Raw genomic sequence first — 14,532 nt, forward strand, 5'->3', positions numbered from 1 at the left:
ACTGCAGCGATCCTCCGCGCCGCCCTGCGCCACTCAGCCAATCAGTAACCGCGCTGGGATCAGCTGATTGACCTGATCAGTTGATCGCTCTCCTACTGGCATAAAGGGCTTGCCTTCTACAGTGGATGAAAAGGAGCCTACAAGTCCCCTACAGAATTAAAAAAAAATAAAAAAAAAATATCCCGGGTAAAACATGTGGCTGTAGACTAGACCATGCACTATCCAGAAGAGATAGAATAAAGGTGTTCAATTCCAGTGAAGGGGAAGTCATCATATGTAGCTACTTTCAAAGCAAAACTGTGTGTTTTTCCAATTGAAATCCCAGTCAGCAATAGGTGTGTGCTTATGCAAGGAAATATTAGCTGAGCCTGGAAAAGTACGTGTTTTACATACTATATGTAGCTCTATCTCCCATAAAAGGGCCCCATATACATTCATAAAACATTGATTTAGAATTCTGGAAACAGGAACGTAGTTACTCCTGGCTTTCTATGAGTGTTACAAAAGATAACCATACAAAACATAAACACAACTCCCAGCTGCACCGAGAGTCTAATGAAATCCTTCAAAAGTCTCTCCAGAATAGTTGGGCTAATGTAAAACAGATCACTGATTACCTTTGCAGCTAGAGTTTACTAGACAAGCAAACAGCCCTACAAAAATATTCAGCAGGAAATGGGTGGGGAAGGGAATCTAATTGTTCCCATTTAGAATGATTGAAGCTAACCCTTTCACAGCCACTGCTATTATTATGGCAAGAAGTGACTTAAAATATATGACCTCTCTCTGATATGCAGACCTTGCAATATTAAATTCAGTTATTATTCTATATTTAAGCAAGAAGTTTAGAATCAGGATTAGAGATGGCCCAAACGGTTCGCTGGCGAACGGTTCCCGGCGAACTTCCGGGGTTCGCGATCGCGGAGAACCGGGAACTTTTCCGGAAGTTCGGTTCGCCCCCATAGTGTGTCATGAGGGTCAACTTTGACCCTCTACATTACAGTCAGCAGGCACATTGTAGCCAATCAGGCTACACTCCCTCCTGGAGCCACTCCCCCATCCCCCCTTATAAAAGGCAGGCAGCATCAGGCTTTTCACCCACTCGTGTGCCTGCATTAATTAGAGAAGGGAAAGCCGCTGCAGACTCTCATAGGGAAAGCTTAGTTAGGCTCTTGTAGGCTTCTTAGCTTGCTCCTTGCTGATTCTTATTGCTAAAAAAGCACCCCTCAACAGCTCTTTTGAGAGCTAACCTGTGTGTGTGACAGGTGCACATTGTAATACCCATCACTGCATATACCTACCTGTTGTTCATTGTGCACCCACCCACCTACGTGAGCGCACGCCGTGTCACTGTGCTTTTCCGGTACCTGTTTGTGTGTGACAGGTGCACATTGTAATACTCATCACTGCATATACCTACTACCTGTTGTTCACTTCAGTGCACCCACCTACCTACGTGAGCGCACTCAGTGTCACTGTGCCTGTCCGGTACCTGTGCGTGTGTTTGACAGGTGCACATTGTAATACCCAACACTGCATATACCTACTACCTGTTGTTCACTTCAGTGCACCCACCTACCTACGTGAGCGCATGCAGTGTCATTGTGCATGCCTGTCCGGCACCTGTATGTGTGTGTGACAGGTGCACATTGTAATAACCATCACTGCATATACCTACTACCTGTTGTTCACTTCAGTGCACCCACCTACCTACGTGAGCGCACACAGTGTCATTGTGCCTGTCCGGTACCTGTCTGTGTGTGTGACAGTTGCACATTGTAATACCCATCACTGCATATACCTATTACCTGTTGTTTACTTCAGTGCACCCACCTACCTACGTGAGCGCACGCAGTGTCACTGTGCCTGTCCGGTACCTGTGTGTGTGTGACAGTTGCACATTTGTAATACCAGTCATTGCATAATTGTTCACAGTACCTGTGTGACCGCACACTGTGTAATATACCATTCTGAACATACCTGTTAACTGCACCTGTGTGACAGCTGCACATTGTATTGTAATACCAGTCACTGCATACCTTTCACTGCATCTGTGACTGCACATTGTATTATACCTGGCAGTCAGTGCATACCTTTCACTTGAATGGATGGCAGACTTGCCCTCCATAACAGATTCTCGTTAAAGGTAGTAAAGTCGATTAGTAGTGTCATATACAGCAGGGCCTCGAAAGTCCTCCTGTATTGTTATTTTATTGTCACTACCTCGGGACTTGCATGCCATGCCTGCTGCCTTCCTTGGATGTTTGGTGGTAGCAGTTTCTCAGGCTCCAACTCCGGACCGGAATCGAACCCTGACTCCCCTGCCGTGCGCTTTCTTTAACAATGGTAGAGAAAGAACCATCGACAGTATGAGCAGCGATGGACTACTGGGTGCGCAGGCTTGACCTGTGGCCAGAGCTGTCACAATTTGCCATCCAACTTCTGTCTTGCCCTGCCTCAAGTGTCCTGTCAGAAAGGACCTTCAACGCAGCTGGAGGCATTGTCACTGAGAAGAGAAGTCGCCTAAGTCACAAAAGTGTTCAGTACCTTACCTTTATCAAAATGAATGAGGCATGGAGCCCGGAAGGCTACTGCCCGCCCAAGACTAAGTCAGTCCCCACACACAGCATCTCTGCCTACACGCTGTGTGACTGCCTGCCCCAAGACTAAGTTGCTCCCCACACAGCACCTCTGCCCACAGGCCGCTTGACTGCCTTCTCCGCCACCACCAACAGGGTCCAGGACTCCAGGTAGATTCCTGAATTTTTAAGGCCACGTGTACATGCCTGCCTAATCTTTCTGGCTGCACTGCAGCTGTAACAACAAAACAAAAGGCATATACAGAGGCCAATTCCCCTTTGTGATCATTACCTTGCCGCAGTGAAGAGGCTTTCGTATCACAATGAAGCAATGACCGCCAGCTATATGAGTGTCTTTGGGGGGGGGGGGGGGGCAACCCACGAGGTGGTTGCTTCATTGTGCACAGACCAAATTTGATCAGCTGGACAGGCACTGTTCTGTCATTCAGCTACCTCAGCCCGACGACCATATGGGCTGGAAAGCCGCCATCACCTGCACTCTCGTCATGGTGTGCACCAGTCCAGCATGGCCGTCACTACACAAACAGCTGTTTGCAGTCACTGCATACCTTTCACTGCATCTGTGCATGCATCTGTGACTGCACATTGTATTATACCTGGCAGTCAGTGCATACCTTTCACTTGAATGGATGGCAGACTTGTCCTCCATAACAGATTCTCATTACAGGTAGTATAGTCGATCAGTGTCATATATAGCAGGGCCTACAAAGTCCTCCTGTATTGTTATTTTTGGTCACTACCTCGGGACGTGCATGCCATGCCTGCTGCCTTCCTTGGATGTGTGGTAGCCGTTCCTGCTCCTTTGCCCACAGCGTGCTTGCTGCCTTACTTGGATGTGTGGTGGTGGTAGCCGTTTCTTAGGCTCTCACTCCGGACCGGAATCGAACCAGGATTCCCCGGCCATTACCCGCGGTCACCATGCTACTGAGAAAGTACCATTGAAAGTTTCACACAGTTGAATGAATGGCAGACTTGCCCTCTATAACACATTCTTGTTAAAGGCAAGTGGTGTCATCTCTGGCACACAGCGCTGGGTCAAGGGTCCATCTGACCACAGATGCCTGGTCTGCAAAGCACGGTCAGGGCAGGTACATTACTTATACAGCAAATGGGTCCTTACTTGGATGTGTTGTGGTGGTAGCCGGTTCTCAGGCTCCCACTCTGGACCGGAATCGAACCCTGATTCCCCGGCCATTACCTGTGGTCACTCACAATGGCAGACTTGCCCTCCATAACAGATTCTTGTTACAGGTACTGAACAGCCAGCAGAAAATGTAATTTAAAAACAATAGATGTAAGCTTTAACAATGGTAGAAAAAGAACCATCGAAAGTTGATAAGGCTGTCAGACATTACCTGATATCACTGAGGGAGAGCACTCTCGCCATGGTGCGCACCAGTCCAGCACGGCCGTCACTACACAAACAGCTGTTTGCGGTGCGTTACACAGTGAGTTTGGTGTGTCAGTGTGAAGCAGTACTCTAATTACACTCCCTGATTGATGTATACACATGCAAGATGTTTTAAAGCACTTTAGGCCTGCAATTTAGCATTCAATGTTATTTTCTGCCCTTAAAATGCTGCTTTGCGTCAAATCCAGATTTTCCCCGGAACTTTTGGCATCTATCCCACTCCGCCATGCCCCCCTCCAGGTTTAAAACCCCTTGAAACATCTTTTCCATCACTTTTCTGGCCACCATAAGTGTTTCTAGTTTTCAAAGTTCGCCTCCCCATTGAAGTCTATTGCGGTTCGCGAAAGTTTGCGCGAACTGAACTTTCGCGGAAGTTCGCAAACCCGGTTCGCAAACCGAAAATCGGAGGTTCGGGCCATCTCTAATCAGGATGAGACCATTTATTGGCTAACTTAAAAATATACACGTAAGCTTTAGGCTTTTGAGCCTTTGTCAGACCGTATGCTTACAAGACCGCTATATACATGGAACATCTAAGATGTTTTTAGGAAACATAAATACATGTCATTATGATGCCTTAATTGACACAAATCATCCAAACAGGGGTTTGAGAGGTTGTTAGGTGATATTTTACAAACAGATAAGACCCATTGTTTACTCAGTGCTCAGTGTTCAAAGACTCAAAGCCGAAAGCTTACTCACAGGATATAAGCCAGACGAAGGCTGCAAGGCCGAAAGCTTGCTTATTTTTATTCATTTTTAGTTAGCCAATAAATGGTATCATCCTGATTTAAAACTTCTTGCATATATTTTAAGTTAGAGAATAAATGGTATCATTCTACTTCAAAACTTCTTGCTTTTACTGATGACTAACATGGTACAATATTCTACTGCTATTCTATATATGATACTATTTCTATATGTGCAACAGCTGAAACCGAATCTATATATATTTCTAACCCTCAGTAACAGATATTGTCAAAAGATGAATATCAGCGTTTTGTTTATTTAAATGTACATCTTCCAGACATGAATTACTAAATTTCAATCTCCAGAGACAGTCCAATTCCAAGGAACCGTTCTGGTTTTGCTGTTAAAGTGCCCAGTAGTCTGATGTTGCAACACCCTTCTGGCCAGTGAGGTTTGGCTGCCATTTTGAGATCTTCAAAGGAAAATAACACAGGGATAAATAGACAAATGTAATGTGGGATTTGTGGGGGTCTCCAGGCCTATTACAAAGCACATCTGTTCCACAGTATCCACAGTTTAAATGCCATAACGGTGCCCTCATCATTTGTCATGTACTCGGCGAGGGTCACACTGACAGCTTCTGGCAGTCATTAGAGGGGTGAGGACAGTTTAAATGTGCTCATATACAATGTGGTCTAGCTGTCACCAGTAGGTGGAAAATTTCACCTCTGCTGAACAAATTAGCTTCACAAAACATGATGACATACATCCACAGTATCCAGCAATTTAAATACTTTTATTCTATGTAAATACCGATCACTAATATATTTATGTCCTAGACTGGGGAAAATTCCCCGTTTATAGCATGTTAAACTGCTTCAACCTGTTTTCATGAAAAATGTATTTTAGTGTGCCTATGAAGGGGTCAAGACATCTATAGAAAGGAACATTGCAAATGATTTAGATTTGTTCGATCCCTTAATAGTGGCAACTTGTATATTTGTAGATATGACTGCATCTTGCTACACACATCTTAAAGATGTTAAATTACCTATATTCCTATATCACCCTATTATTATTTACTTATTTATTATTGAACTTTAGTTATAAAGCACTAACGTGCCTGTATTACACAGAGCTGTACAATAGATAAGGGAGACAATACAACATCGAACAATATAACACAGGGACATTACAGTGTTAAGCCCTGTATTGTATACAAATGGGATTGACCATTCATTTTCACTGGTGTATAAATAAGAAGCATATTTAAAATGTAAAGAAAAAGCAATTTTATTCATTATGTCATTTTCACTACAGTTTCTCTTTAACCACTTCCGAATGGCGGTGATTGAAATCTACGTCCTGTTATTCCTGCCAGGGCGTAGATTTCCCCTCCCCACCGATGCGCATTCTTGCCGCTCTCGTCGCACCCCCCAATCTCGTCACTGTGTTCGCCCCGCAGCTCACTCACCCTGCCCTCTCTATGACAGCATAGCTCTGTGAGTCAGTCAGGACTCAGGAGCCGACTTCATTGGCTCCTTACCCTGACCCTGTCATCAATGTGAGCAAATCCCATTGGCTTACATTGATCACACGGTCAGGAGCCAATGAAATGACTGGCTCACAGAGCTCTGTCGTCATAGAGGCGGCAGAGTGATGGGTGTATGGCGATTCAGTGCAGCGATTCGTTGGAGGGAGCCAGTTTTTGGTGCCAGTAGTCTCTGGTCCTTAACCACTTATGTGCTTAGTGACAGTATATCTACGTCCCGCAGGACTTCAGTTCCTGCCCAGGGACGTAGATAGTTATCAATGGCTGCGAATGGCAGCCGCTCGCTCCCATGTGCACACCCACGTGGGTACTCACTGCTGCACGTTAGCCTGTTAACCATTTCAGTCCGCGGGGATTTTTCACTTTATGCATCAGAGCAATTTTCACCTCCCATTAATTCGATAATAACTTTATCACTACTTATCACAATTTATTGATCTACATCTTGTTTTTTCCGCCACTAATTAGGCTTTCTTTGGGTGGTACATTTTGCTAAGACTTATTTTTTTATAAATGCATTTTAACAGGAATATTAAGAAAAAATTGAAAAAAATCATTTATTTCTCCGTTTTCGGCCATTATAGCTTTAAAATAATACTTACTACCATAATTAAAACCTATGTACTTTATTTGCCCGTTTGTCTCGGTTATTATACCATTTAAATTTTGTCCCTATCAAAATGTGTGGCGCCAATATTTTATTTGGAAATAAAGGTGCATTTTTTCAGTTTTGCGTCCATCACTATTTACAAGCTTATAATTTAAAAATTGTTCGTAGTATACCCCCTTCACATGCATATTTAAAAAGTTCAGACCCTTAGGTAACTATTTATTGTTTTTTTTTTTTTTGTTGTTTTTTTTTTATCGTAATTGTTTTTTTTCATTAAAAAAAATTTGGGGTAATTTTTTGGTGTTGGGAAATAAACAGTTAATTTTTAATGTTATAATATGTGTAAGATGGTATGTAAAATGTTTGTAGATGTAGTTTTACTATTTGGCCACAAGATGGCCACCTTGAGTTTTTTTTTTTATCCTTGTGCATCTCGCTAACCGGAAGCACAAGGAGGATGGGGAAACTTTTTTTTGCAGAAAGACTGAAGCCTCTAGTAAGCGCGGCACAGCAGCAGTGCAGCCGCCTGGATGTGAGGATCATGTCCGGGCGGCTGAAATAGTTAATCTAAGTCCCAGTGTGAATGAGATGCCTGCGTCATTGTATCTTCCAGAGTAAAACAGCATTACATCCTGTTTAGCATACTTATAGTACACAATAGGAAATAATGCATGAGGGCATCTTGTGGCCAAATAGTAAAATTACACTTACATTCATTTTTTTTTTTATATAAAAAGACCCACTATTACATTTAAAATTAACCCCTTACCTCCCATCCTCTCCCATAGTTACCTAAATTAATAATATGTATAGTAAAAAAAAAAAAAAAAAAGACAAATTAAAAAAAAATACATAAATACTTACCTCAGGGACTGAACTTTTTTTAATATTTATGTCAAAAGGTTATATTAATGTTATTTATGAAATTATGGGCTTGTAATTAGTGATGGACACAACATTGACAAATGCACCTTTTTCAATGGATTTTCAAAGTAATGTCCATGTTTTCCTATGGCACAGTTCCCACTATACGCGTTTCAACTGAAAGCTTTTTCACAATGCACTGCTATGGAGAAAACGCATAACCAATGTGTACTAACACACACTAACGAATACCAACGCATTAAGTGTAAAAAGACCCTTATTGTTACAATAAGTGCATTCTCTGTTTCTGATATCAGTCAAACTAGATAGGAATCAAAGGATGTTTTAAAATCTGTTGAGAATTTTTCTGGTCATCACTTTATCGAACCTTTATGTCAATGAATAAACTTTCATGCTTGTACCTGTATATATCTGAAGAGTATGTTCTGTAAAAAGAAACTGATGGAAATACGATTCCATACCTTTATTATATGCCCTATATCTCTACAAGTGTCATCTAGGGCAGACTCTACTTGGATATGTAATAGACTATGCTTGATTTTTGGACTGGCTCCCTTGCCTTTCAGAAATACATACATGCTTAGCAATAGGAGACATAAAGGTCTTCACCGGGTTTATAAAAAAAAAAATACAGAAGATATTTGTGGGATTTTGCTATTATCTAATTTCTGTACCAGGCTTCCTTCAAGCCTACCTAAAGTGAAGTAAATGTGCCCGGTTTAAAGAGGAACTCAAGTGAAAATAATGTAATAAAACGTGCTTAATTTTTACAATAATTATGTATAAATGATTTAGTCAATGTTTCCCCATTGTAAAATCTTTCCTCTCCCTGATTTAAATTCTGACATTTATCACATGGTGACATATTTTTATTGCTGGCATGTGATTTCACTGGAAGGAGATGCTGCTTGCTTTTTTGGCAGTTGGAAACAGCTATTATTTCCCACAATGCAACAAGGCTCTCACAGTGTGATGTCAGGACTTCAGAGCTGTGAGGCGCTGACATCATTTGTGGGAGGGGTTTCAGCACAAAATCAGCCATACAGGGCCCTCTGATGATCTGTTTGAGAATAGGAATAGATTTCTCATGGGAAAGGGGGTATCAGCTACGGAATCAATTCTTGGTTACGGTTTCTTTTTAACTTACCTGGGGCTTCTTCCAGCGGTATCAGTTGAATAGGCCATCAAAGCCGTCTGTGTTAAAAGGGCACCGCTATAGACATCAATGCTATTTGCCGTAATTTGTGGCTATAAGCGGTAGAAAAGGGCACTCCTAATTTTTTATGGCTATATAAATGCGGTTACAACAAGAAGTATGTAATTTTTACAGCTGTATAACAACAAGGATGTCTAAAGATTGGTTATATCAGCAGGTCACAAATTCGGTTATATTTTCAGAATAATGTATGTTTGACTAGAAATGTGGCTACAATAACCGTATAATAAATTTGGTTATATCAGTTCAAAATAACATATATGTTTGACATTTCATGAAATGTGGCTAAAATTAGGCACTACCATGGGTAATTAAGTTTAGGCACCACCAGGAGGTTTTAGGGTTAGGCACCACCAAGGGGGGAGGGGGGGGGGGGTCTTAGGGTTAAGCTCAACCAACAGGGTCTTAGGGTTCAGCACGACCAGGGGGGCTTAGGGTTAGGCACCATGGTAGGTGGACTTAAGGTTTGGCACAACCAAAGGGAGTCTTAGGGTTAGGCACCAGGGGAGGGTTCTGCGTGAGAGTAGGGAGAAGTTGATTCATAGTAATAACTTTTCTTGGCTATATCTGGCACCCTTTTATAACCGAAATCACTTTTTTGGCTATCCAGTACTCTTTCATATTTCTCTGCTATGTACTATATACTATGTGCTATAACCAAAATTGTGTTTCTCTACTTCATCTGGTGCCATTTTTTCCAGGCACCCTTTTCAAATTAATGTCTTCCAGCCCATTGTATTCTTCTTGGTCCCTTGCCATCATTCCACTCTTCTCCCGTCAGTTGCTATGCCCCTCTGAAAGCTGGCTGACTGGGCCAGTCGTGGACTGCTGCATATGCATGCCTCCTCGATCAAGCTCCCATGACTAGGAGCATTCTGCACATGCACAGTTACAATTTTTATGAACTGCGCAAGCTCAGAATGCTCCAGTCCATGGGAGTGTATTCAGGAGGCACTTGGCCCGGGCCGCGCATGAAGCTTTCAGAGGAGCACAGTGACTGAATGGCAAAAAATAGAATGGCTGCAAAGGCACCAGGAATACTGCAGGGGGCTAGAAAAAGCCACAGATAAAAGAATCTGGCCACCTTTATTTTACTTTAGGTTCCCATTAACATATTTTAAGCTTACACTGTTCCTCTTGTGTTTATAATAGTCAGTATTGAGATGTCTAATGATTTTGTTAATTGAGTTGTTATTTATGTTTGTATATTTTTTTGTTTGGTTTATAGATTGTCTGACACTAACTCATAAGCAGCCTTTTGGAAATGTCTGGGACAGGTAAGCCAAGGTATTCCACTATTATATGCAGAACAAAGATGGGGAAAAATGATTATGATATTACGATTATTTTACAGTATATTCTATATTGTTCTGAGTACTATACAGTTTGGATTCACTTCACAGTAGGGCTGCTCCCTAAAAATGTTAAAGCATCTAGGAAGTAAGCCAAGCCAAAAATAGTGGCAAGTTGAAAAGCGCCCACTCCTATTCTCACCTAATTATACTAGACACATATCCCTCCAGATATACTGCATACCACCTACCTACCACTATTGCATGTTGAATTAGTATGGCTCTATAAAATAATACATATCCATTTCCTACTCTATTCACCTGCCATACACCTATCCACCCCCCACAGCTTGATGTGTGTCAATGTTCTCCTATCCTCACCTCCCTGTTGACCTTTCTTATCAACTCACCCGCTGCCTTCTTACCTTCTACATTTTCCACCCACCTCCTATTCCCCTCTCCTGCGTTTCACACATTCCTCATATGCACTCACTTGCTAATACTCTTATGCTCTTACTCTATAACCAATGTACACAAGAAAATTCTCTGTTCCTCAGTTTTGCTAGCACACTTTAAAGGCCTAGTTCCCACTACCAGATTTTTCACTGTTAGTAAAGGTTAATATGAACACAAATAATTACTATATTGTGGGGGATACTTAATACTGGGGGCACATATTGCTAGCTATACTGAGGAAGTGGGCTTCCTAATTCTGGGGGCACATCTGGCTACATATGCTGGGGGCAGGCACAATTCAACATGGGTGGGGGTCTCTGCCTCTGGTTCTGGAGAGCCTTGTCCCAGCCCTGCACACACCAATATGAATTCAAACTGCTTTTTATATTCAAAAGTCAAGGGAAAATGGAAACAGAGCACACTGTTTTTAACATTGACAAAGGGGATCTGTGACTTATGGAATAAATGAGCTCCACTGACCTGGAGAGTGTGCAGACCTCTTCTTCTGATTGCTTACTACACTGGGGAGGCACCAGCTCCAGGGGTGATACCACCTCAACTATCATCAACCCACAAAAGGTCAGGGATTGTGTGATTCTGCCTTTACTCCTGTTTCAATTACGTGAATATACCTCATTGCACCTGTATGCATTTCCACGCAGAGTGCAAAACATGGTGAAATTCAAAAAAACATTCTGTGGACTTCCCACAATGGCCAATGATCACCTTATGTATGTATGGGTAGCCATATCCATTACAAAAAAAAACCCCAAAAAACCCAAGAAAATTATGTAATGATGAGGAATTCAGGGAGTTGTAGTAATTTTCCTTTACACAAAATATTTACAGAGCTACCGTAATTGTTGTTAAGCTGTTTTATCACAAAGATTGGCTTTCTCTCATTGCAACGGCAGAAAGCACTGACTATAAAACCCCAAAGTGTTTGAAGTAGCTTTTATTAAGTAGATACATAGGCATTTACTTCCACACCTGTCTCTCTTGGGCCCTTTCTCACCCCATCACCTGACACAACAGAGCCGATGGCACCTGCAGGCTGCTCTCAGCCAGCCATCCGTAAAAATATGTGCCCCATCCCTTTGCTCTCCAGCACAATACATGAGCCTAAGCATGAAACAGAGGAACAGATGGCACAGAGGGAGGGGTCTCTATGTTAAAAAGGAAGCCCCAACTGGGACTGTCAAAGGCAACAAGACTAAAAACTTGTGTCTAACAAGAGCAGTAACACTACAGAGATCTCAAGTGCAAATCTGTCTCTCCATTTGCCGTGTGTGAGAATTTGCTGAATTAATTATCAAATTGATGGGAGAAAATCTTTATATGCCAGACATTTAGCAGCTAATGGCGAGGAATGCAGTCAGAGCTAAAACAAAAATTTGTACGCAATTAAAAAGAAATGTAATACAAGTTGTTTTTATTATTTAGTATTCATATAGCACTGACATCCTCTGCAGTACATTACTGAGTACATAGTCTTGTCACTTTCTGTCCTCAGAGAAGCTCAGAATTTAATCCCTACCATTGTTGTATGTCCATCATAGTCTAAAGCCATTTTAGGGGGAAGCCAATTAACTTATCAGTATGTTTTAGGATGTAAAGGGAAACCAGAGTGCCCAAAGGAAAGCTACACAGACATGGGGAGAACATACAAACTCCATGCAGATTGTGCTCTGGCTGGGATTGAAACTGAGCACCTAGTGCCACAAAACAAAAGTGCTATACAACCACGCCGCTCGTATATAGTCTCAATTTTAATTTAGTGATTTTTTTTGAGGGGGGAGGGGTTACAGAGAGTGATGATGACTAAGCTGTAATTACTATCTGTATTCCCATTCAAGAGATTTCTTCTTACTTCCTAGAAAACCTGTGAGTGGCAGAGGATATGAGTGAAATTTCCCCAACAGCAACACTCAGATCGATAGAAAGTCATTCTTATCTTTTCCTTTCTCTGTATACAGTTTTTAGGAGCTGTTAACTTTTATAGTGCTATAGGATATGCATGATGTTCTGGTCAACACTGACCTAAATGCACGGCTGCTTCTAGCAATAATGGGGCTTTGGGGCAGAAGTAACCTGGGGGCCCCCCCTGACCACCACCCCACCGGGAGAAAATTAACCCAGGTTGTCCCTCCCAGGGTCAAATACTCCCCCCCCCCCCCCCCCCCGGGGCTCACCTGACTTGTTCTACCCAGGACCCCTGCAAAGTTTCTGTGGCATAGTAACTTGCCTGTTCCTTCCCCCAAGTATTCCCTGGAGGCCTAGCGGTACCCCTGTCTCCTCCAGTATTTCCAGTAGTGGCCTACTGATCCCCTCATCCACTCACAATATTTTCTGTGGTGGCCAAGTTGCCTGAACATTAATAGAAGCAGGCAGGCAATTCTCCCCCAGCTCCCCTCTCCTATTAATCTAATGGTAGCCACTCTGCTTATATTTTTATATCCACGGAAAGGCCCTCAAGGCAGTGTAAATTAATTGCATCCATGCAAGCTGCAGAGTGTGTACAGCCGAACGGACGATGCATCACTGTCTGACACTTAACCTAAGATGCTTGCTTCCCTTCTGCAGCTGCGCGCTCCAGCCAAGACTCTTCATCTTGTTCCGTTCACCCCCCCCCCCCCCCCCCCGGCGACAGCATGGCGTCTTCTCCTTCCTCACAGGAATGTATGCACTTACCTGTTATAACAGGTCTGAAGTCGGGAAGGAATTTTTCCCTTTTGGGGCTAATTGGACCATGCCTTGTAAGGGTTTTTTCGCCTTCCTCTGGATCAACAGGGATATGTGAGGGAGCAAGCTGGAGTTGTACTTTGTACTGGTTGAACTCGATGGACGTATGTCTTTCTTCAACCAAAATAATTATGTAACTATGTAACTATGTAACATGCCTGTATCACGGGGAGAGCACTGCTGCGGCCAGCCAGCCATGTAACCACGGCAATAGGTTGCAGTGTCATCGCACTGGGAGCAGGACCATGCACCTGAATCCCGCTTATGTATAGCCAATGTTCCCCAGCCTGCTGCCTAGTGCCCTATCCCACTCCCACCACATATTGTAAAGCCAGGGGGGCTGGGAATTGGAAAGGATTCATATATGAGTTTTGATTAAAAGCACAAAGCTGCAGATGCTGATTTTTATCTTGTCATATTTTTTCCTATTTAAAGTATACCCGAACTGACGTGACATAATGAGACAAATATGGCTACTAAGATAACTTAGAACGTGTTCACTTTTTTTTCCATTGCAAGGTTTAATAGACCAGTGTTTTATGTGTGTAAATCAAACTGCAGTCAGATATAGCCATAGCTTTCCTAAAAAGTAAACAGAAACCAAAACACTTTTAACAAGCTGAGCAAACTATCCTTGTTGTTTTGTTGAGAGTTGGCCAAAGCTGATTTCACACTGACATGGCTGCTATAGAAGCTTTAGAGATCAAATTTATCACCTGAAAGTGAAAATAAGATTATGGCTGGATTCACAGTGGTACGTTGCATAATGCACACGTTAAAATGTCTGTGAACTACAATGGAGACTGGAGATGAGACTTTAATGCAAAGCCTTCATGCAACAAGTTAGAATAACATGATCCATTACAACGCAGTACTGTGAACAGACCCATAGAATTGTATGGGCAGTGAGTTGACATGCAGAATTATTCTGCAACGCAACTGAGCACTAGAGTTGGGCCGAACGGTTCGCCTGCGAACGGTTCCATGCGAACTTCAGTGGTTCGCGTTCGCGTCCCGCAGGCGAACTTTTGCGGAAGTTCGGTTCGCCCCATAATGCACCATGAGGGTCAACTTTGAC

General features: G+C 42.6%; 1 protein-coding gene across 5 annotated transcripts in view; it reads left to right on the plus strand.

Moving 5' to 3' along the window:
* Positions 1-14,532, plus strand: part of CDK15 (cyclin dependent kinase 15) — a 276,452-nt gene that overhangs the window by 193,069 nt on the left and 68,851 nt on the right. For 4 of the 5 annotated variants that reach the window (XM_068245105.1, XM_068245101.1, XM_068245104.1 and 1 more), the window contains one exon: positions 10,193-10,241. In XM_068245105.1, the coding sequence (XP_068101206.1) occupies positions 10,193-10,241 (49 nt within the window). Of the gene's footprint in view, positions 1-10,192; positions 10,252-14,532 lie in introns of all 5 variants that reach the window. The other variant, XM_068245106.1, reaches the window with a different exon arrangement.

The sequence above is a fragment of the Hyperolius riggenbachi genome, chromosome 7 (genome assembly GCF_040937935.1).
Source record: "Hyperolius riggenbachi isolate aHypRig1 chromosome 7, aHypRig1.pri, whole genome shotgun sequence".
Taxonomy (NCBI): Eukaryota; Metazoa; Chordata; class Amphibia; order Anura; family Hyperoliidae; genus Hyperolius; species Hyperolius riggenbachi.